The 24911-nt window shown below is 38.9% G+C and overlaps 2 protein-coding genes across 5 annotated transcripts in view; one reads left to right on the forward strand and one right to left on the reverse strand.

Annotated features, from left to right (window-relative positions):
• Positions 1-11150: 11150 nt before the first annotated feature.
• Positions 11151-24911, forward strand: part of KATNAL2 (katanin catalytic subunit A1 like 2) — a 67835-nt gene continuing 54074 nt past the window's right edge. For all 4 annotated transcript variants that reach the window (XM_010961400.3, XM_045521396.2, XM_045521395.2 and 1 more), the window contains exon 1: positions 11151-11277. In XM_010961400.3, the coding sequence (XP_010959702.2) occupies positions 11227-11277 (51 nt within the window). In that variant the 5' untranslated portion in view covers positions 11151-11226. The remainder of the gene's footprint in view (positions 11278-24911) is intronic.
• Positions 17786-20400, reverse strand: LOC105074011 (elongin-A-like). The gene has a single exon (XM_045521443.2). The coding sequence runs from the start codon at positions 20215-20217 to the stop codon at positions 18301-18303; it is 1917 nt and encodes a 638-aa protein (XP_045377399.2). The 5' UTR covers positions 20218-20400; the 3' UTR covers positions 17786-18300.

Here is a 24911-nt window from a genome sequence, read left to right on the forward strand (position 1 = left end):
TTGAGCATGTTTTCATGTGCGTATTGGCCACCTGTATATCTTTGTAGAACTATCTTTTTAGGTCTTCTGCACATTTTTTGATTGGGTTGTTTGGCTTTTTATTATTGAGTCATATGAGCTGTTTGCATACTTAGGAAATTAAGCCCTTGTTGGTTGCATTGTTTGCAAATATTTTTTCCAATTGTAGGTTGTCTTTTCATTTTGTTTATGGCTTCCTTTGCTATGCAAAAGCTTATAAGTTTGATTAGGTCCCATTTGTTTATTTTTGCTTTGATTTCTATTGCCTTGGGAGATTGATGTAAGATAATGTTGCTATGATTCATGTCAGAGAGCGTTTTGCCTATATTCTAGGAGTTTTATGGTATCACATCTTATATTTAATCTTTAAGCCATTCTGAGTATATTTTTGTGTGTGGTATGAGGGATGTTCTAACTTCATTGATTTACATGCAGCTGTCAAGTTTTCCTAACACCACTTGCTGAAGAGACTGTCTTTTCTCCATTGTATATTCTTGCCTCTTTTGTCGAAGATTAAATGATCATAGGTGTGTGGGTTTATTTCTGAAGCCTCAACAATTTCCAAAATTGTGAAAAAATATACATAACATAAAATTTACCTTCTTAACCAATTTTAAGTGTACAATTTGGTGCCATTAAATATAGTCACGTTGTTGTACAACCATCACCACCATCCATCTCCAGAATCCGTTTTCATCTCGCAAAATGGAAACTCCATATTCACTAAACAATAACTCCCTATTCTCTTTTTCCCCCCAGCCCCTGACAACCACAATTCTGCTTTCTCCATGACTGTACCTACTCTAGGTACCTGATATAAATGAAATTATACAGTAATTTGTCTTTTTGTGGCTGGCTTATTTCCCTTAGAATGTCTTTAAGTTTATCCATGTTGTAGCATATGACAGAATTTGCTTCCTTTTTAAAGGCTGAATAATATTCCATTGTATGTATATACTATATTTTGTTTATCCATTTATCTACCCATGGACATTAGGTTATGTCTTAGTCAGTTTGAGCTTCTAAAACTAAATACCACAGACTGTGTGGCTTAAATAACAGACATTTCTTTCTCACAGTTCTGGAGGCTGGGAAATCCAAGATCAAGGTGCTAGCAGATTTGGACACCAATGATGAGGATCCTTTTCCTGATTTATAGATGACCACCTTCTTCCTGTATCCTTACATGATGGGGAGAGAAAGAGCTCTGGTTTCTTGATCTCATAAGGGCATTAATCCCATTATATAGGGCCTCCTCCCTCATGACCTCAACTAAACCTACTTACTGCCTGGAGGCCCCACCTCCAAATACTGTCACATTGGGGATTGAAGGATCAACATATGGGTTTTTGAGGGACATAGACATTCAGTCAATAGCAGGTTGCTTCCACCTTTTGGCTATTATAAATAATGCTGCTACGAATAAATATCTCTTCTAGACCCTGCTTTCAATTCTTTTGGGCATATACTCAGAAGTGGAGTTACTGGATCATATGGTAATTCTATTTTTATTTTTGGAGGAACTGCCATACTGTTTTCCAAAGCAGCTGCACCATTTTACATTTCCACCAGCAGTGCATGAGGGTTCCAATTTCTCCACATCTTCATCAACACTTGTTATTTTCTGGTTTTTAATAGTAGCCATCATAATAGGTGCCAGACGATATCTCCTTGTGGTTTTGATTTGCATCTCCATAATGGTTAGTGATGCTGAGCATCTTTCCACATGCTTGTTGGCCATCAGTATAACTGCTTTGGAGAAATGTCTATTCAAGTACTTTTTTTTTTAATCAGGTCATTTGATTTTTTGTTTTTGAGTTTCAACAAATTTTAAAGGTTTGGAATCATATAGATTAAGTTCTGTGCACAATTAAGTTAGAAATCAATAATATATAACTAGAAAATCACCATATTTTTGGAAATTAAGAAACACCATTCTAAATGACCTACATGTTAAAGAAGAAATCACAATAAGAAATTTTGAAACTATTTACATGAATGATACTGAAAATGCTACATGTCAAAATTTGTGAATTCTGTGCACCGTTGGTGGTATAGTGATGAGCGTAGCTGCCTTCCAAAATTTGTGAATTCTATCCAAAACCATTGTTACAGGGAAATTTTTAACCTTAAATCATGTGTTAAAAAAGAAAAAAAAAAAGGCTGGATGTATCAGTTGATCTAAACAACTCTAAGAGACAAAACAGAAAAATAAACTCAAGGAAAGACATATTAAACATAAGAGAAAAATTAATAAAAGGGAAAACTAAACAACTCATACACTATGCTTGGCCTTTACTCAAAAATGATCAGAAAACAAGATCAAATGACTAAAAACTAACATGGCAAGTTTGTGAGAAGCTGCTACAAGTCTATTTTTCATCCACTTCTCTATCACAGAGATTGTCTTGAGACAGTTTTTTATCATCTCCCAGGTTCTGATGAGATATAATAAGCCATTTTAATAGTATGTACCTTTGACATAATGTGACGAGAATGGCACTTTACCACTGTGATTTTCCTCTCAAAAAACCTACAACCCCAGTTTAATAATGGGCAAAAATATCAGACAAATCCCAAACAAGGAGCATTCTACGGACCTCCTGACCAGTATTCCTGAAAACTGTCAAAGTCATTAAAACCAAGGAAAGTCAGAGAAACCATTACAGCCAAGAGGACCCTAAGGAGACACAACAACTAAACGTGATTTGGGATCCTGGCATAGAACAAAGACAATAGGCAAGAACTAAAGAACTCTGAATAAAGTATGAACTTCAGTTAGTAATAATATGTCAGTATCTATTCATTAGTTGTGACATATATACCATATTAATTCAAGATGTTAATAATAAAGGAAACTGGGGTATATGGGAACTCTGTGCTATCTGCCCAACTGGAATCTAAAACCTATTGTATTTATCATAAAATTTTTTAAAATTATAGTTGTCAATGATTAAAAAGGATTTTTAAAAAATAATCTCAACTTTTGAATGCTTGTAAAAAATATAAAATTTCCTGTCAATTATGTCTGCAAGAATTGGAAGATATTGTCATTAAGATGTCTTGATCAGGAAGTACAGACATCTCAAACATTAAATCTGCTCATAGAAGTGCTCTTAGCTCTTCACTAAAATTTCTGAAATTTTTTATTTGAAAGTTGGATACAAATTTAATGTTTTCTATTTTCCTTAATACTTTAGTATTCCATTCTTATAATTATGAGGCAAAAAGTGATGAGCTTTTTCACCAAGCTCCATAGAGATGTTTGTAAATCCCTTCCAGTTTATCAACATGCCTCAGGAATTTTGTTTTCTTTGTGTTAGGACCTGAAAAATGTTAGGAAGCACTAACCTAGAGAAACTCTTATGCTTGCACGTGTGCACCAGGAGATATGTACAGATATTTGTTACATCACTGTTTGTAACAGCAAGAAATTATAAACAACTTATCTTGCCCATCAAGAAGAGAGGTGGATATATGCACTGTAGTGTGTTCCTGCAAAAGAATAAGTAGGAAAATATAGAGTAAGAAAAAAAATTCACAAGCCAGAACTGCATATAAGAATATGGACAAATTCCCAAAACAATGCTAAATGAAAAAACATCATTGGAAGAAGTTATATACCCTTTATATAAATTTTGCAAAAAGATAAAACTAAGCTGTATATTTATGAATATGTACATAAATGATAGAAGTTGAAAAACATACACATGAATGATGAAAATCAAAACCAGAACAGTGGGTATCTCTGAGAATAGGGTTTGTAGGCTATTCTGGGGGATTCTACTGTGTTTGTAAAGCTTTCTTTCTTTAAAAAAAAAAAAAAAAGATCTGAAACAAACAGCAAAAGGTTAAGATATGAGAGAACTGGAAGGTTGATATACCAATCTATTATTTTCTATATCTGTATGCTTGAAACGTTTCACAATAAAACAGAACACAAAATATATCCTAAATCTGATCATTTTTAACTACTTCACTGTTACTGCCACCATTGTTCTGGATGACCACAGTAGCCTCCTGTCTTTCTATCTTGCTTTCTATCTTGTTCCTCTACAATCATCCTCCGTATAACAGCCAGAATGATTTTTTTTCATAAATATAAATCTGATTTCACCATCTCCTTATTCAAAATCTTTCAACAGGTTTACAGCACTCTAAAGATGAAAATTAAACTCCTTACCACAGTCCACAGGCCCTGTTTTATCTCCCCCATTTGGCCCTTACTCTTCCTCCACTATCATTATTTATTCCCTCAAACTGTTTTATTTTCCTTTTGGAACTTCTCATTATCCCAAATTATACTAAGTGATGGTTTAGGGAAACAGTTCTTCCCAGAGTCCCCACCCCAACGGAATATAAATTCCATGAAGGCAGGGGCTTTGTTCTCCATTCTGTCCCTATCATTTGACTCATATTAATTATGAAATAAATATTTTCTGGACAAATAAATAAATGAATTATTTCGTTTTCATTCAAACAGAGGAGGAATGACATTTCAGTGGTTAAAAAAACCCGGTGTAATCAAATGTATGGAGCCTGAAAATTACAGGGTACTCTATTGGCAGTAACAACAATTGCTAAGACTCATTAAGCACTCATTATGGGCCAGGCATTTCCAAGTACTGGACCCACCTACATTTTGGGGTGCATGTCAGCTTTCCTCTCCTTCTCATGGGCCCTGCAAACCCATTTGTGACACGGGAGCCTACTCCCCAGTCACACAGCTGGTCAGATTTGGAGGAGGGCAGACTGAGAAAGGCCCATCTGTTACCCAGGGGAAAGCAATCAGTTTCTTTTTCTTGAAAATTTGTGCTGAGTGACGTGTCAGCTAAAGGAGTTTGAAGATGACTCATATGAATGGCAGGACATTTTTGAGTGAAGGGAGCAGCTGCTGCGGTCCTTGCAGCTGCACTGGTTTCTACCCTTTCTGAACCTCACTGTTCAATGTTTCCTTGGCTTAATGGCATGTTACCCCCACTATTCTTCCAGGAAAATCCACTGCCTTCATTTAAAAAAGTAATATGGGTAGGTAACTCTGTCTTGTTGATGATTCATTCTTCTAGAAACAAACAAGAAACTTACAATCTCTTAATCAAGGAAACTTGACTAAGGCAGTCTTTCCCACACATGGTCTCATCCAACTATAAGACGATATTACTATACCCATTTTACAGATGAGGAGACAAGGCCTGAACAGGTCTAATACCTTTACTAAAGTTACAGAGCAGTAAGTGACGGGGCAATATTCCAATCCTGGTCTGTGTGCCTCTGAATCACTCTCCGTGGCTGCAGGAACAGCGGCAGGAGGACTGTTGTGGAGATGAAGTTAGAAAGGCAGGACAAAGATTTTGATACCACTTAGAAAATGACACTGAAAACAGTGATGGGGTAAAAACCAGATTTCGTTCCATTTTTGGATAAGGTCCAGTAAAAGATCTTTATTCTTACATTTCAACAACCTTTGGCAGAGAAAGATTTATACCAACACAGAAGATACGATGAAAACGTCTTCTCTTCTCACTGACAGAGTTGACAGTTTTTAAGGAATGGCAGGATACATTCTTTTAAAGCAACAATGAAAAATGGAATTTTAACAATATATATTCAGAGATGACATAGTTGCCTGTCACAGGGTTGGCAGATAAGCAGGTGTATTTCTTGTCGTTCTTGAAAACTCCCTCTCATTCTCTCATGCCTGGAGAAGCTCTGGGGAGGGGGGTTTGACATCAGTGAGTTTGTGAACACAGAATTCCGAGGTGTTTGCGTGGGGAGAGGCTGGTGGAGAGAAAGGGATAGGTACTGATGGATTCACGCACAGTTTGAAAAGAGTGATCAGTAAAATGAAAAGCTTATGATTAAAAAACACCCAGAATTCACCCTGTAAAACATCCTTGCTGTAAGAGGAAGAACAAGTGGGAAAAACTCTTTTTCTCCAACTGAAGTTGGGCTGTGTTTTTCAATACTTTAGAAATAATATGCCTTGAGAAACAAGTGACAGTGACAAAACTTGGAAGCGTTACCAAGGTGCACACCAGACACAACTTTGTTACTTCGGTGATTATTTGAACAATGTTTTAAAACTCAAGAACAAGAAATTTAATGAATTTTTTTATGAATGGAGAGGACAATAACATTTCCTTAGAAAGGGGAGTTTTCCTTTTCTCTGTAGGTATTAATAGTTTAGAAGGCAATTAATGGATACATTTTAAAAAATGGGTCCAGTAATGCTGGTAGGGTCTTCACTCACCTGACGCCCTCCCTGAGTCCGTGGAGTGACAAAGTCCTTTTCTGAGGCAGAAGCCACACTGTCTTCCCATGGAGATGTCTACTGCTGTGCGGGTCCAAGTCCTCCACGAGCCTAAGGGCCACATTGTGAATGTGAGACACCCTGTGAGGCGTCTCACAGGAAGTTCGTGAGGCCAGGACAAGAGCTGCCAGATGTCCAGCATCACAGGCCCCCAAAGAGATGGCTGAGTGGCTCAGCGGGAGCAGGTGCGCATCCGTGGCTGGAAGATCTGCTTTCTGATCTTGCCCGACATGTTGGAAAACGCACCCACAGTAAAGGGCAGAAAAAGAAAAACTAAGGCTTGTGCGGCTGGGGAAAAACTGCTATTCTGAAGGCCCAAGTGGGCACGAGAGAAAGAGGATGTGGATATGGGATGCGGAAAGATCTTCCAGGAGCTAAGATAAATTTGTTGAATAGAACTTTGCCCTAATTTTTTTCTTTTATGTTATCTGGGTTGGATGGTGGTGGTTGTGATGTATATGCCCTCAGTTTTCTTTTGACATCTTTCTCTTTAGATCAGGGGAAATGGTAAACTTATTAAATATGGTGGTGGGTTTTTGCTTTTGTTTTCTTTCTGAGAAAAAAAAAAAGTTCTAACCTAGGGGCAGTTTTGCTCTCCAGGGGTTCAATCGACATTTGGCAATATGTGGAGATATTTTTGGTAGTCATAATTTGGGGGTACCACTGTATCTAGTGGATGGAGGCCAGGGATGCTGCCAAACATCCTTGGATGCACAGGTCAGCTCCCTAACAACAAAGAATTATCTGGCCCCAAATGTCAATGGGGCTGAGATTGAGAAATCCTGCCCTGGCCCAACAAATCTCACTGGAGAATTTCAGTGAGAAAACATGCATTCCTTTCTAAAAAGGACAAAAACTCATGCTTCTGCCTTTGCTTTTTCTTTCTAAAATGGTGGCATTAATTAAAACAAACTTATGGTTACCAGAGGGGAAAAGCGGTGGGAAGGGATAAATTGGGAGTTGAGATTTGCAGATACTAACTACTATATATAAAACAGATAAACAACAAGGTCCTACTGTATAGCACAGGGAATTATATTCAATATCTTATAGTAACCTATAATGAAAAAGAATATGAAAAGGAATATATGTATGTATATGTATGACTGAAACATTATACTGTACACCAGAAATTGACACAGTGTAAACTGACTGTACTTCAATTTAAAAAAAAAAACTAATTTAAATACAGGGTGAGATGAAATTGGGGAGGGTCAGACATGGTAAATAAGGGATTTGGATGCTCTAGGACACAACATAAAATTTTGTAGGTAGTAGTGTGATAAGATCTCTATTCTAGAAAATTAACTCTGGAAATAACTCTGGGTTAAGTGACTTCCAGAGTCTCTCCTCTTGGTCCTAATAGTCCCTGTCCCATTATTTCTCATCTAGACTACTTCCACAGCCTCTTTTTTGACCTCCCAGCTGCTGGCAGTCACACTGTCAAAGTCACCTTGATTTCTGATGAATGCTTTCACCGGATATAGAATTCTGAGTTGACAATATTTTGTTTTCTTCCAGCACTTTAAGATGTATTTCTATAACGTCTGGACTGTTTCTTTGTCTTAAGCCTTGTAAAGAATGCTGCAATGAACATGGGTATGCAGATATCTCTTCAACATAGTGATTTCATTTCTTTCAGATATATACCCAGAAGTAGAATTGCTGTATCATATGGTAGCTCTATTTTTAATTTTTTGAATAACCTCCATAGGGTTTTCCATTGTGGTTGTATTAGTTTATATTCTCACCAAGAGTTCCCAAGGGTTCCTTTTTCTCTACATTCTTATCTTTTGTATTTTTTATAATAGCCATTCTAACAGGTGTGAGATGATATGTCATTGTGGTTTTGATTTGCATTTCCCTTATGATTAATGAGGTTGAGCATCTTTTCATGTACTTGTTGGCCATTTGTATGTCTTCTTTGGAAAAATGTCTATTCAAGTCCTCTGCCCATTTTTAAAAAGGGTTGTTTGCTTTTGCTATTGTGTTGTATGATTTCCTTATATATTTTGAATATTAATCTCTTATCAGAAAGATGGCAAATATTTTCTTCCATTCTATAGGTTGCCTTTTCTTTTGATTGATCATTTATTTTGTTGTGCAGAAGCTTTTTAGTTTGATGTAATCCCACCTGTTGATATCTGCTTTGTCATTTGTGCTTTTGGTGTCATATCAAAAAGAAATCATTGCCCAGACTAATGTTAAAGAGCGTTTTCCCTATGTTTTCTTCTTGGAGTTTTATGGTTTCAGGTCTTACATTTAAGTCCTTAATCCATTTCAAGTTAATTCTTGTGAGTGGTATAAGATAGGGGTCCAATTTCATTCTTTTGCATGTAAATACCCAGTTTTTCCAACTCCACTTGTTGAAGAGACTGTATTTTCCCCACTGAATATTCTTGGCTCCCTTGTCAAACACTAATTGACCAAAAAATGTATTCCTTTCTTTTTTGGGGTCTTTTTTTTTTTGAGAGGGGAGGTAATTAGGTTTATTTATTTATTTTACTTTTTTAGAGGAGTTACTGGGGATTGAACCCAGGACCTCATGCATGCTAAGCACACACTCTACCACTGAGCTATATACCCTTGCCCCCAAAATGTATTTCTTAATGTGGGTCTCAGAAACATTTGAAAGCCAGTGGTAATGTAGAGAAAAGTCTTTAGAAAAAATTATATTAAATTTGGAAATAAGGCAGAAGAGTACAGCATGTCCTTTCAATGTTATACTAGAGCAAAGTTTAAGAGGCCCAACTCTGTCCAAAAGGACTTTTTGTGATGATGGAAATGTTCTGTATCTGTACTGTCCAATACATTAGGCATTAGCTACATATGACAATTGAGTATTTGTGGCTAATGTGACTGAGGAACTGAATTTTTAATTTTAATTAGTTAAAATTTAAATACAAATGGCCCTAGTACTAGAAGAATGTATCTCTGTCCTTTAGAAAAGAAAATGTCAAGGTTTTATTGCCCTGTGGAATGTTAACTAGTTTTGTATCTAACCTAGCAATCTTATTCTAACATTTTTTTCTCAAAATGTCTATAAATACCCAGTTCCTCAAAATGCTATTTAAACCAGCTTTACCATCTTACTGGCTCCCTCAAAGAGTTAGGTAAAATCTTTGACATGTGTCTGTTCATATCAAAGAGAGTCATATTTTTGACTTTTTGAAAATCATGTTGACAAAACAATGTAACGAGTGTAACATGAAAGGTATGTAGTAGAATCAGGAATTAAGTTTCTCTCCACCTTGGCCCTGCCTGGAGTAAGTGTAGTGATCTGATAAACTCCACTGAATTTTCCTAGAAAGTGATTCCTCACCTGGCTCTTAGTGGGCAAAATAGGCTTTTATTAGGCAAGTGTGCTTGTGTCGGGGTGGGAATGACAGGTGAAACTGGACAGAAAGAGTAGCAACATGGTGCAGTGGAAAGGAACACTGGCCTCAGTCAGGAGACTTAGGTTTGCATCCTAACTACCTTGTTGAATAACCCAGAATTGGTTAATTCAGAGCTTTGAACCCATTTCCACAGCTGTCAATTGGGAGTTTAATAACTTCTCCATGTGGTGTTAGGATTTAATTAAATAACCACGTAGATCATATAATACATTATCTATCTGGTCTATAGATGTTGAATAAAGTATAGCTATTATTACTAATGGGAGAGTGGTGAACAATTTCAAGTGGTGCCAAGTTTAAATAAGGTAAAGTGTAAAATAATCTATAACTGGATTTCCTAATTTGGAAGTTACTGGCAACTCTGGCAAGAACAACTTCACAGGAGAAGGGACAAATGTGTTGAGAAATGAATGGAAGGTGAGGAAATGAAGAGAATGGCCAGTCCTTTCAGAAAGTTCGAAATGAATGCCAGCCAGGTGATTCAATTCAACAATTATACGATAAGAACTTTTTTTTTTTTTAATTGAGGAGATTTGAATATTTTTGTATCCTTAGGGGAGAGAATGGATGAAGAAAGTCAAAGATAATGAAGAGGGGATGGTTTAGAGTAAGAATCACAGCAAGAGAGACAGAAGGAAACAACACTGAAGACACAAGAGTAGTTAATACATGAAGGAAATAAGGTGGAGGAAAATGTCAAGTCCGTGTTTGTCCACTTCTTTTGAGGGTAGGTATAATATGGAGGACGTTGGAGAAGAAGGGAAAGTTTAATTCACAGTTTGTATCCCAGAAAACTCCTGACAGCCAAAACCTACAGATTCTATCAGTCTAAATGGACTAAGTACAGACAATTTAAAAGTAAAGCAGGAAGGAATTTCCAAACCTTTACCTTAATTGGGAGGGAGGGGGGAGCCTAGACAAGATGGGATGCCAAAATAGACTTGGGAGCATAAGCTTAGGCCACAGAGGCCTGAATAACTGCCGAAATCAAGGACAAATACTCTGGAGGGGGAGGGCATGGTTCAAGCGGTAGAGCACGTGCATAGTAACTTACATAATGGTCTAGGGTTCAATCCCCAGTACCTCCTCTGAAAATAAATAAGTGAACCTAACTACCTTCTCCCACCAATAAAAATAAATAAATAAAAATATGTAAGAGAAATTTCAAGAAAAAAAATGTTTTTAAAGGACAAATACCATGGGATATAAACTTTAGAGACAGAATTAAGAGAAAGAAAACAATTGCAAATGCCCCAGGATCTGCCAATCACCCCCTTTCTGTCTCTTGATTGGCCAGTACAGGCGCAAACGTCGGGTTTAACGGGCCTATTTTAACGTTGATTGGCATGAGTAAAGAATCCTCTTTGCCCAGTGATTGGCTGGCATGTCTAGGCTCTGGCCAATCCTAAAGCGAGCGGGCTAGATGAGCGTCAGGTTTCCCTGAGCCGCCTTCCTCGGAGGCTCCTATCCTCCCTTTTCTCGGTCTGTAACAGTGTCCTGATGGAGCTTTCTTACCAGACCCTCAAATTAACGCACCAGGCGCGGGAAGCGGTAAGGAAGGCAAATACACGAAAAAAGCTGTATTGCCAGGAACTTCTCTCCCCTTGTTGCTGCGGGCGGGTTCGCGTGTCTCCGGTTGCTATGGCGACCGAGTCCACTGCCCGAGTGCCGCAAGGGTAGTGTGGGCCCTTACGCCTCACCGGTTAAGTCGGGGGCTGGGGTTGAGGCGGTGATGGGGAGGAATGGGTCTGAGACCCAGGCGGGTCTGGGCTTGACAGCGGGTTTGGTGAAAGATGGCAGGTTGGTTTGTGACTGAGGAAATGAGGTGTCGAGGGGTGGGTATTATTACGCAAGCTGAGTCTTGATGGGTGAGTGGGTTTGCGGAGTGGTCAAAATGAGATTGTTAGAAGGCAGGACAACACTGTCCTGGGAGTTGGAATACTGGGCTCTGGTCCTGATTCACTACTACCAAGGCTGAGAGGCCTTAGGAATTGAATTCCTTTCTCGGGCCTCCGTTCCCCCTTTTGAAAGTAACGTAATTGGACTATAATCCTTTTCACACAGAGATTACATGCATTCTCCTGTTGTGTGTGTTTTTGGTTAACTGGCCCAACAATACTTTCCACAACAAAAAACATGAATTGAAGATGTACTGTATGCCAGTCACTGGGGAAATAAAAACAATGCTTTAGTGGAGGAAAGGGATAAAATTTAAAAAAAAAAAAAAAAAAAAACAAACCACTGATATCTGGGTGCCACCTCCAGAGATTATGATTTACTGGTTTTGGTGTTTCTTGAGCATTGATATTTTAAAAAACCTCAATAGGTAATTATAATCTGTAGCCAAAATTATGAACCACCACTCCCACCTTAAAAAAAAAAAAACAAACAATACAGGAGCTGTCTCCACTGGCCATCTTGGCTGACAACACCCACTTCAACGTTTTCCTTTCCCCACTCTGAGTGCTTTCCTCTTCCCTGCTCCAGCACTTTCTTTCCTTCTCTTCTTTTGAAGAAATAAAGCAGCCATTTGCTTTGGGGGGAAAAAACAATATTACAAAAAAAGGTAACCCTTTGGCCTCACATCCCCTCTACCTACCAGCCTCTCTCCAACTTCTCCAGTTTCTCTCCAACTTCTGGGAAGGATTGGCTGCATTTGCCGTTGCTGCTTCCTCACCTCTGGACTGTGCTAAGCCCATTCCGATCTGAGCCTGTACTACCTGCATCAGAACGTTTTGGGTTGGCTTTTAATAAATCAGATTCTTGGACCTGCCAAGAATTACTTAATCAGAAATTCTCTGGGATGGAGGTCTTGAAACTTACATTGTAAATGCACACTCTAGGTTTGAAAACTACTGCCTTAGGTGGTCTCATACGGTGTCATGACCTCTGGTGCCGCCTGTATGCCAACAACTCCCCCAAACTGACTCTAGACTGGACTTCTTTGCTGAGCCCTCAACTGCGATGTCTTGAAAATTCAGATTGTGATCCAGTAGTTCTGGGGCGGGGCGTGTGTCATGAGTTCCTGCGTAGTACTGATGCTGCAGTGATCTCTGGGTAGCAAAGACCTGTGAGTAGAGAATTTGCTCCTATTCCATTTTGAATTTCATGTTTAATTAAAATAAGACTTTTCAATCTGTAAACCTCTGCCACTTCCTTTTTTTTTTTTTTTTTCAACTTGAATGTAAGATCCTCTAAACTGTGCTAAGGGCAAGGAATCTGTGAGGAGCAATTGCTTCAGGGTATTTAATTTGACCACCCAAGAACAAACACAAACAGTAATTGGTACCAATGCAGAAGAATGGTTTTTAGAAAGTCATAACTGAGCCGCATATTCATGTGAACATACAAAATAATCTGAAACAGTTGCTTTGATTTATTCTCGTGTCATTACACGTACTTTTCAAAAGATGGGACTTTGCTTATGTGAGACTTTTATATTAAATATCTACTGTAAAAGTGTTAGCTAATTAATGAGGTGGATGACTAGGCTTTTAAATGAGTGTTGTTAAATGCCTTAGATTTTATTAATTGCATAGGCCTCTTAAAAAAAAACTAGAGTAATTGAAAATTTAATTACATCTATGTTTTTCTTCAGAGAACTAAGGCTTATTAAACTTTAAATTATCCAACATTAAAGGATCTATTGAAATACCAATAGCTATAAACAATGTGCAGTTCTAAATACTAATTAAACAAACTCTAAATCACCATAAAGCTAAGCTGAATTTTAAGTAACTCTTATGCTTTAAGTGATCAGTTCTCTCTTACATAAGAAAGATTAACCACTTCACTGCTGACCACTGCTGTAGCCTTGTGGGCGTCTTTAAAAATACTGTGGCCGCTGTTGAACCACTTTCTTCCTGTGCCTGGACCAAGAAAAGGAAACTGATCAGAAAACCTGGGACATATTGCTCGTGTCACATTGCTACATTTAGAGATTTGTTCTTTCTTTTTTTCCTTTTTAACTACTAACTGAGAATATGAGAATCTACAGCTATGAATTTGTATATTTGATGTTTTGGGTTTTAAAGATCCTTTCTTTTGTAAAAATAACATTAATTATACTAGGTTTTATTTTTAAGTACAGAAAGTATATATCTCACTACAGAGATAAATCTTGTAAATGTTAAAAAAAAAATTGGTATGGCTTTCTGCTTTCAAATGTGATAGTGTAGATGGTACCAGACTAGCCTTTCTGCTCTAGGTAACTAGAAAACTGGACTAAATATATGAATAATCTGTTTTCAGACAATGGACAATGTGATCATGAGAGAAGGTCTTCTGATGGGTTCCAGCACACAAGGAATATCTAAGCAGAGCACAGCAGTTTTGCAGAGATAAGGCAGAGAGTTGAGTTTGGGAGGACTTAGGTGCTTAGAATTGGGAGGAAAGGAGGACCAGAAAGGAGGGAGCTTTGCAAACAGTTCCATACTTCTGAGTTTGGGGCTGAATACTAAGCTGTGCATACATGGAGTGAAAACGTTTTGAAACTGGGGAAAAACCAATTACCAGGGAACTCTCTAAACTGAACAACTACAGTGCTCACATTAACACTGAGAGACAATTTCATTCCAACCAAACCGAGTGGAGACACCTTGTGGAACAGCAGAGCATTTTGTAGAGATTCCAGGAAGGCAGTGCCTTAAGAGAAAGCTAAACTTAAAACTGTAGAATACTGGTGACTTGAGATAACCTCTTTCCTGACAAAGCTTGATAGGATCAGACTTACCTGCAAATACTAAACTATCTGCCCTCCAGAACCCCTCAACACACCTAAAAGAAGGCAATAAAATCTAGATTCACAAGACTGGCATCCAAGAAAAAGTTACTAGCTGTCATTAAAAAAAACAGGAAAATGTGGCAAAACTGGGACAAAAATCAGTCAACAGAAGATCCAGAAATATGAGAAAAGACAGAATTAGCAGACAGGGTCTTTAAAAGTAGCTATTATAAATATGTTTAAGCATTTAGGAAAACATGATTATAAAGAAGAGAAAAACAGAAGATATAAGAAGAATAAAATGGAACTTAGAGACTTGAAAAAGAGGCAGAATTGTTTCTGGGTCCTCAAGTCTGTTCCACTGGTCTATTTGTCTATTTCCTATGCCAATACCACACTGTCTTAATAACTGTAGTTGTATCCATTCTCAGTATCCACTTGAGCAAAGACTTCTGCTTGTTCTTTTTTGTCAAATGGCCACTAGTTTTGACAACATCTGTTTACATGTTTTAGAATCCACAAAGATTGCTGGATTTTGATTGGGGAGGCAGTGAATCTGAAGATAAATTTGAGAAGAACTGACAGTTTAAAAATAATGAGTCTTCCAATCAAAGAATATAGTGTCTCTTTATTCTGGCTTCCTTAATTTTTTCAGTAGCGATTTAGAGTTTTCTGCATAGAGGTTTTGCCCACCTTTTGTTAGAAATACCTTTTGTTTCTTGATACTTTCTAAATGGTTTTCATGTCAGTGTAAATGGTTTCTTGTTTTTTGGGGGGGAAGGGAAGAGGTAATTAGGTTTATTTATTATTACTATTTTTTTTTCTTTTAATGGAAGTACTAGGGATTGAACCCAGATCTTTACCACTGAGCTATAACCTTCCCCCCACCCCCATTTCTTGTTTTTTTAAACTTAATTTTATGTTTGTTATTGATATGTAGAAGTGCAACTGATTTTGTGTATTGACCTTATTTTGGCAACATTGCTAAATTCATTGATTACTTTTAATAATTATCTGTGAATTCTTTAGATATCTTTACATACTCAATCAAATTATCCATGAATAAAGACAGAGTTAATTCTTTCTTTTCAATTAAAAGAATTTTTTTATTTGTTTGGGGGGAGGGAATTAGGTTTATTTATTTATTTTTTAATGGAGATACTGAGGATTGAACCCAGGACCTTGTGCATGCAAAGCATGCACTTTACCATTTGAGCCATCCCCTCCCTTCTTTTCGATTCTTGATGCCATTTATTTCCTGGCCTACTCTTACTGATTAGGACATCCAATATAATGTAATGTTGAATAGAAGTGGGGATAAGAGGCATTATTGTCTTTTCCCCAATCTCAAAGGGAAAGCTTTTAACATTTCACCCTCTTCTACGATGTTTACTGTGAAGTTTTTTTGTAGATATCTTTTTGTCAAGTTAAGGCAGCTCTCTTCTATTCCTAGTCGGCCTGAGTTGTTTGCTCTTTGTTTTTTTTTTCTTTAATCAAGGAAATGATGTTTAATTTTATCAAACACTTTTCTATGTTTGTTGAAGTAATCATATGACTTCTCTTTATTTTGTAATGTGGTGCATTAACTATATTGCTTGATTCTCTAATATTAAAACAACCTTACCTCACTCCTGGGCCCCTGAAGTTTGGTATTACATAATGCTGATTAACTTTGCTAATATTTTGCTTAGGGTTTTCCCGTCTGTATTAATTAGTGACACTGGCCTATTACTTTTCTCTTTAAAATGTCCTTGTCAGCTTTTGATGTAAGGGATATGCTGTCCTCATAAAATTAATTGAGAAATGTTCCCTCTTTCCATTCTGTAGAAGAAATCATGAAGATTGGCATTGTGTTGCTATTGTTGAATGTTTGGTAGAATTTGCTTTAAAAGAAACCTAGGTATGGAATTCCCATAGAAAGGGTTTTGTTTGTTCGTTTGTTTGTTTTCTTTTTTTTTTAAACAGATTCAAGTTCTTTTCAACAGGACTATTGATACTTTAAAAATTTTTTTGGTGTCAGTTTGGTATATTGTGTTTTCTTGGAATTTATTCATCTCATCTAAAATTTCAAATATATTGGCGTAATTGTTCATAATATCCTAGCTTTTAAAAATAAATATATGGAGGATCTGTAACCATCTTCCCTTTTTATTCTTAACATTGGTTATTTGTGCCTTCTCTTTTTTTTTCCATCAGATTACCAAAGGTTTATCAGTTTTATTGGTCTTTTCAAAGAACCAACTTTTGTTTTGTTGATCCTGACTATTGTAAGTTTGATTTCTATTTCTCTGCTTTTATATTCTTAAAATTATGACCTTATACTTTCCTTGGATTTATTTTATTATTTTCTAATTAATATAGTTGGTTAGCTTATTAATATTTACCTTTTTTCTTTTTTAACAGATGCATTTAAAGATATAAAATTTCCTCTAATCACTGCTTTGCCTGCTTCCACATGTTTTAATATGTAGCATTTTAATTTTTTCCTTTTCATTCAATTCCAAATATTTTCTAAGTTCTATGGTGATTTTTGTCTGATCCATAAGTATTTAGAAGCGTATTATTTGTGTATAGGAAGTCTATTGGTACCTTTTTACACTGTTTTCTAGCTTAATTGCATTGTGTTTATGTAACAATATTCTACATGATTTCAGTTCTGACATTTGTCCAGAATTGTTTTATGGCTTAGTGTATGTTTAAATTTCTTAACTGTGTTGTTTAAATCTTTTATATCTTACACATTTTTTTCTTCTTGTTCTATTAATTATTGAGGAAGGCATATGAAAATCTCGCACTGATTATACTTTTTGCCTATTTCTCCTTTTGATTTTATCAATTTTTGCTTTATTTATTTTGATGTCATGTTATTAGGTACATAGAAATTTAAGATTGTTCAATTAATTTGTGTGTTTGTGAGATAGAGGTTAAGCTTCATTTTTTCCCTATTTGGTTATCCAGTTGCTCCAGCACCTTTTAAACATTTTTTGAATTACAGTGGCAACTTTGTAAAAATTCAAGTTACCATATATTTGTAGGTCTATTTCTGAGCATCTTGTCATATATTTAAGAGTCATTTGTGTTTCCTTTTGTGTAAACCATCTTTTCCTATGTTTTCGCATTTTTATAGTAAATTATTGTCATTTTAATCATTGATTTGTGGGCCCTTATTATATATAATTAGGGAATTGACCTTTTGAATGTTAACTGAGTTGTAAATATCTTTCCCAGTTTATTTATCTTTTGACCTTTTTTTTTAATATATTTTAAATTTTTGGGGGGGAGGTAGTTAGGTTTATTTATTTTTTAATGGAAGTATTGGGGGGTTGAAATCAAGACCTCATTCATGCTAAGCACACACTCTACCTTGGAGCTATACCCTTCCCTGTATATTTTTAAATTTTTATACGGTCAAATATATCAGTCTTTTAAATTAATGGCCTCTGGGTTTGTGTCCAAGAAGGCCTCATCTACTCAAGAGATTTAAAAAAAAAATCTCACGTTTAGTACTTTTATTTAATTATAGAAATACAATCTGGGGATAATATTTATTAAGACTATGCCTTACTGTTTACAAAGAGGCTAGTTAACAACAAAAGCACAGTTGATCTTAAAATCCTCAGTGAGAATGAGGCTTCTCATCTTCAGAATCCTAAAGTGTTCTCCAGGCAGGGAGACCGTGGCTGTGGCATGAACGTTCACAGGTACAACACTTGAAAACTACAGGAGTCAGAGTCCAAAAGTTTTTACAAAGCAAAAGATTCTGGTCTCCTTTGGAAGTCCCATTCCCTAACCCCCAATGCCTCTATATTCCTCTTCCCTGAATTCCATCTCCAAGGCAAGGCCTCAATTTATCATCGGGAGAATCTGTTCTTGAAATCTTTAATGGCCTTGGCCATCATTGGGGCAATTTTTTTCGCAGGTTTTCTGCTGCTGACCACACGCATCAAATGGGTACTAGTGGTGCTTGGGCAGGCATAGGCCGGCTTCTCGTGGATGAGGTCAAGGCTATTGTTGGAGGGAGCATGGCTGCCTCCTGTGGGGTATGGGGCTGGCTTGATCTTGACTTTTTCTGGGACAGCTGCTCCTCCTATTTCAAACTTCTGCCTCCTTCGAACGTCAGCAGGTGGCCTGGCCACAGAGTTGAAAAGGATCATCTGTGCTTGTCGGCCTTTGGGCTTATTGGCGTGCGCAGATTGGATGTTCACTGCCAGCGCTCGAAGCCGCTGCTCTCGGGCATCCTGAAGCCGCAGGTACATCTCTCGCCATGACTCATCCTCTTTTGGCCTTTCTTTCCTAAAGTTTTGGTGACAGTGAATTTTCCATAATTTATCTGTTTCTTTGACTAGTGCATGATTGTATTTCTCTATGCGATACAGCTGATCAGGTGCACAGCTCTTCAAAATGGGTTCAAGAACTGAATATGGGACTCCTCCCACTTTAAAGATTGAATTGATGTTGTTTTTAAGTACCCAGATGCACTGTTGGCGCAAGGTCATCATTTTGGGGAGATAGGCACACTTGGAACCAGAATATACCTGCATCTTAGAGTTCATTCTGCGTCCAGTAAATCCAACGGCTTCCTCTTTCTGGGGTGAGGGCAGTGCTTTTTGCTTTGGTCGGAAAGAGGACATCAATTCAAAGGCTGGAAGTGGACGGTACTTGGCCTGGACCCTGGGTAACGGGAGGTCTGGCCATACTGGTAATGCATCAGGGGGCACCTTTTTCAGTTTGGCCCAGTCGTTTCCAGGTGGCGGCAGCTTCCCTGATTTGTTTTTATTCACCTTAGATAGTTCCTGAACCGAGTCCAGGTTTTCACTTGAATCATTTTTTTTAAGTCCTTTTTCTTCAAGAGCAGTGGCTGAAGTTTTCCTAATCTTTTTCTCCCTGGGCTGGTCGTGGTTGAGGTGTGACTCCAAAGACATGGTGGGCGGCTTGAATTCATTATCCGTATCTTCAGAGAGGGAGCCCCCTACTGGCTTTCCATCCGAAACAGGAGGTCTCATTTTTCCTGTTTGAATCTTTTGGTTATTAGAAATCTTCTCTTTCACCTTGGGCAAAAGGCCTCCAGAACACTCGGCTGCGTCTAAGCGGTCGAGACTTCGCTTGTTTTTGTCCCATTTGGTATTCACAGAGTCTTCGTGCTTTCGCTTTTTAAGATGGTGGGAAAGTCGCCAGAAGGGAGGTGAAAACTGGATGCCGTGGCCTTCTCTTTCCTTCTCCTTCTTGACACCACTAGAGGGCGGATTCTCCTTCGTGTGGCCCAAGGAGAGAGGCGGCCTTGGGCTTTTCTGTCTGGAGAAGTCAAGGCTTGACTTCTTGCTGATCAAAGCAGAGGACGTCTCGTGTCCCTTGGCACCCACCGGGCGCTTGTCCCCATGATGAGGCTGGTGCCCTCTGCTTTGACTCCCAGCCCCGCTGCCGTGGGGTGCACCCAGGCGGTGGTCTTGACTGAGCCCCCGTCTGGCGTGAGGGGCATCAGAGGGGCCTTCTCCGGGCCTCCGGTGTGCAGCGCCGGCCTCGGCAGGGCGTCTGTGACGGTCCCCGGTCATCAGACGAGGACGCGTAGACCATGGAGGGGACTGGCCGTAACCAGAAGATCCTGGCCTCGAAGAAAAAGCTGGAGAAACCCTGTGGCGCTGCCTTCTGTCCTCGCCCCTCTCCGGGCTGCGGGACCTGTGGTGGGACCTGGCCATCTCTGAGGGGTTTCTGTGCTTCTTCCGTCTGTGCTCGGGGCCGCGCGGTTGGTCCCCACGGTCCTCTCCCTCCATTTCCTCCTCCTCCAGAGGAGCGGCCCTCGGGCGCTCTCGGGAATCGCCGTCGCGCTTTCAGCAGGCTCGGGGCCTCCACTGGCCGGGCCCGCCGCGGCGCCGCCGTTCGCGCCCGCGACTTGCCGTCGGGCGGACCCGGCCCTCCGCCGGAAGGGCTGCTGAGCCCGGCGAGGCCAGGGGCGCTTCGCGTCCTCCCACCGTCCCCTCGGGTCGGTGTGGGCGGCCGAGCGTGGGCGCGGCCGCGGCTCCTCCGCACCTCGGGGCACCGCGGGCCCGGCCGGCTGTCCGCGCCGCGCCCACCCGGCAGGCCCGCCCCCCGCTGGGGGGACAGTGAGGCGTCCGCGACGGAAGGAAGCCCCAGCGCCCCCCTACCGTGGCGGCCGCGAGCGGTGTCCGGATCGCACGGCCTGCCGTCAGGGGTCCGCGGGCAGTGGGAGCCCCTCACAGTGACCGCCCGAGCGCTGTGCGCCTGCCGTCGACTAATTCCAGCCTCAACACAACCAAAGACTGGTGTATTATCCCCATTTTATGGCTGAGGAACCTTGGGGCTTCTTGGGGGCTGGGGGACAAAGTAACTTGTATGCGGTCACTTAACAGGAAGAGGTGAAGTCGGAATCTGAGTGGAGGTGGTTTAAGCCCACTGTGAGCACACGCCTATTGTTAGGTCGGGAAGCTGAGGCCAATTAGAGACAAAGGGGTTTGTCTGAAATCAAACAGCTTAGCCTCCTCATTAATAGTCCCTGTGTCTGATTTGCCCTCAAAGTGTCTGACAAAGTCTTCAATAATTCTTTTTTGGGGGGAGGGGGGTAATTAGGTTTATTTGTATATTTTTTTCAATGGAGGTACTGGGAATTGAACCAGGTCCTCGTGCATGCTAGGCATGCACTTTACCACTGAGCTATACCCTCCCCCTCAGTAATTCTTGATAATGATCGAATGGCCATTTGCTCTAATTACCTGAACAGCAGCAGTAGGACCTGAGTCACATCAGTCTGAAACACCCCAGGTATCCTTGAGGGTAATTTATCTTAGAAGAACTAGATTCATTTTTATTATTATTTATTACTAAATTTATTACTATTATTACTAAAAATAACAACTAGACCTGACTTAAAATGCCAGTATTGATTGCATCTCCTTTGGTTAGATCAGGAGCTAATTCCGTCCTAGATAGATCTCAAAGAATGCACCTGGCCTGACCTCTTGCCCAAATCAGAAAAACCCAGTGGTTGCTCTTTCTTTATTTTCTATATTTACATTTTTGACCTCTTGAACAATTCTTTAGTTATACAATCTGAGGTATCAATTTTTCCTTCAACTTTCCCCAGTTGTCTTCAGATTTTTATTGAATAATCTATATTTCCCACCATCATTCTAGGATTAAAGATATCCAAAGTCTTAGAATTTATTAGATCTAAGAATTCTTGACAGTTATTTTTATTTTCAATGTTCTCAATAGTATAAATTGGCAGTTCTAATAGCATATGATTACTTACATAATTCTAAATCAAGTTTAAAGAAATGATAGTAGCAGAGTAAGAAGATAAAACCACCACAGTCCTACAACCCAGATACACTAAGGAGTTACCTGTCAATGAAAATTAATCAGTAGTCAATCTATGAAAGAAATGGAAGTTTTATTTGAGCCACATTTGAGGATTATAATCTAGGAATAGCAACTCAGAAAGCTCCAAGAACTGTTCTGCTCATTAGAAATCAATGAGCAGTTACACAAGCTTTTTGAGACAGAGGACTGTACATCAGATGACCTATAATTGGCAGTTTACATAATCCAGATCTAAGCGCCATGTGACTCCTGAGATCGAGAAGGAATGTTATCTTTAAGGGGTTGTCTTACGATACTAGGAGAATAGTGCCCTTTATGGTGGAGCAGGTATTTCTGCAGATGGGGAAATTTTGGTTGATGCAAAATACAGATGAACAATGTTGAGGGGGGCAAAGGGGAGAGAAAATTTTTTATATTTAAATTTTTCACGTGCCTGTTGGCCTTCTGGCAGCCTTTTTTGAAAAAATCTATTCAGATCCTCTGCCCATTTTTAAATCTGGTTGGTTGTTTTTTTTTGATGTTAAGTTGCATGAGTTATTTGTATATTTTGGATACCAACCCCTTACCAGATATAATGTTTGCAAATATCTTCTCCCATTCAGAAGATGACCTTTTTTGTTTTGTTGATGGTTTCCTCCACTGTACAAAAGCTTTTTAGGTGGATGTAGTCCCATTTGTTTATTTTTGCCTTTGTTTCCCTTGCCTGAGGAGATATAGTAAAAAAAAAAAAAAAAAAAAAAAATAGAAAACCAGTGTCGAAGAGCATAGGGCATATGTTTTCTACCAGAGGTGTTATGGTTTTAGGTCTTACATTTAACTTTTTAATCCATTTTGAATATACTTTTGTGCATGGTGTGAGAAAGTAGTTCAATCTGATTCTTTTGCCTGTAACTGTCCAATTTTCCTAATACCATTCATTGAAGAGGCTGTCTTTTCCCCATTGTATAATATTGCCTCCTTTGTCATAGATTAATTGCCCAATAAATGTGGGTTCATTTCTGGGCTCTCTATTCTGTTCCATTGATCTGTGTGTCTATTTTTGTGCTAGTACCATACTATTTTGACTACTGTAGCTTTGTAGTATAGTTTGAAATCAGGGCTTGCTCTCTTGATGCAGGACCCCCAGGCCGGGGAGCCTGATATGGGGCTCAAACCCCTCACTCCTTGGGGAGGACTTCTGCAGTTGTAATTATCCTCCCATTTGTGGGTTGTCCATCTGGGGGGGTTATGTCTTGTCTGTACAGCATCTCCACTCTTCCTAACTGTCTCGTCGTGGTTCCTTCTCTACATCTTTAGTTGTAGATCTCTGCTAGTCTTCCAATCTTGCTCATCAGTAGTTGCTCTGTAAATAGTTATAATTTTGATGTGCTCATAGGAGGAGGTGAGGCCAAGGTCTTCCTACTCCGCCACCTTGGCTACTCTTATTTCATTTCATTTCATTTCATTTCATTTCATTTCATTTCATTTCATTTCATTTCTTTTTAATGACACTGTTCATGAAACCATGCCAGTTGTTCTGCAGAACTTCTCCCCATCTAGATTTGTCTAACTGCTTCCTTGAGGGTTCACCTGCTGTTCTCTTCCTGGTGAACTGGAACTTGGTACTAGAGGCTTGATGGATTTAAGTTAAACCGTTTAATTGACCTCATAGGTGATACTGGGAAGTTCACATTGCACACGTCAGGAGACTGTGGTGTGGTGGCAGTCTGATCTCTCCATCAGTAGCTGTGTTGCAACTAGAAAGTAGCCTGTGTGAGCAAGGGCTTCTGAAAAGAACATAAATGTCATAATCCCATCATCTAGTTCTTCGGTGTTTAATAACAATAGCCTGGTATGCAAAGTCCCCTGTATTTCAGTAAGCTTTATCGTTCTTTGAAATCCCAAATTCTATAACTAGTTCATACTTGGGGTTAACAAACGCCTCCCTTTCTGGAACACTGTTCCTGAGCATAGTTGACCCGCTCTGACTTTGTACTAAGTACAGTGAATGCCTTTCCTGGATCTGTAGACACCCCTTTCGGTAATTCTAGTGCTTTGTCAAGTTGTGCAGCATTTGAAAACTTAGGAAGTTTCCTGGTAGAAACCGGAGGTAATCAGGAAATGAACAAAAAACAAATTAGAACCTATGGGTATATATAGTCAAGCTTTTAAGTGAGTATTAGATGCAGGGACTGTAAAATAGAACTACAATAAAAACATTTGAAAAGAAGAAATGTGTCCTTTTTAACTGTTTGTTTTTGAGATGGAAAGCTTAATGCAAAATTTGGATCTTATTACAGAAAATTGAAACGAGCTCATGCAAATTAATCTCCATTGCACCCGTAAAAAAGAAATTAAAAGCACTAATGCTGCATGTGGTGTATATACAGTAACATTTCCTAAATATCTTCTGGGTCTAAAAGTAGGAATGATATTCAATGCTTCCTTTTCCTCAGGCTACAGTATCATAGGATTCAATTTTGAATCTGATAATAGAGGCACTTTTGTCGCACAATAGCCCACAAAGGAAATGAAGGAGGTAGAAAACAGCCAGATTATTGAAGCAGAGACAAATGAGACGCCTCCGTTAGACGTTCACTTCTGGGCCTCCTTTCTTGGGTAGACAGAAATTAATTGAGCATCTAATTGTGTCCACTTCAGGGGAGTGCCATCTTTACAGTTTAAATTGACCATTGGTGCTGGGTTATTAGTTTTTTAATTCAGAAGACAATTTGCTATGCTAATTTGAAAGGCATGAGTAGAAAGGTGTTATAGATCTGGCCAACTTTATACTTTAAATTAACAAATTTATGAGACCATATTCTGTGTTTCAAGTAACATCTTGAAATACATCTCAAATATTTAGTACTAGATACTGAATAGAGTTTTCTTATCTCTCTTTTCTATTCTTACCAAATTCTGAATTTCCATCAAACTTATTTCAAAGAAAAAGTAGCATTATTCTTTCAAGGCCTGGGCGCTCCCAAGTATAAGCTGCGTAGTGAGAAAGCCATTGCTGAAGTAGCCTCATTACTAAACAGGATTCTAAGTCACTGGCCCAAAGAGTGTCCTTCACTCCCCATCATCTGCCATAGAGATCAGGACTGTTTGCCAAAGTATGTGACTCCAGAGAAAAAACCCTAGAAAT

Source organism: Camelus bactrianus, chromosome 30 (assembly GCF_048773025.1).
Source record: "Camelus bactrianus isolate YW-2024 breed Bactrian camel chromosome 30, ASM4877302v1, whole genome shotgun sequence".
In the NCBI taxonomy this organism is placed as follows: Eukaryota; Metazoa; Chordata; class Mammalia; order Artiodactyla; family Camelidae; genus Camelus; species Camelus bactrianus.

What these genes read in the sequence shown, in the direction of transcription:
- LOC105074011 (XM_045521443.2), bottom strand. Translation starts at nt 20,217, where the DNA reads ATGGAGGGAGAGGACCGTGGGGACCAACCGCGCGGCCCCGAGCACAGA.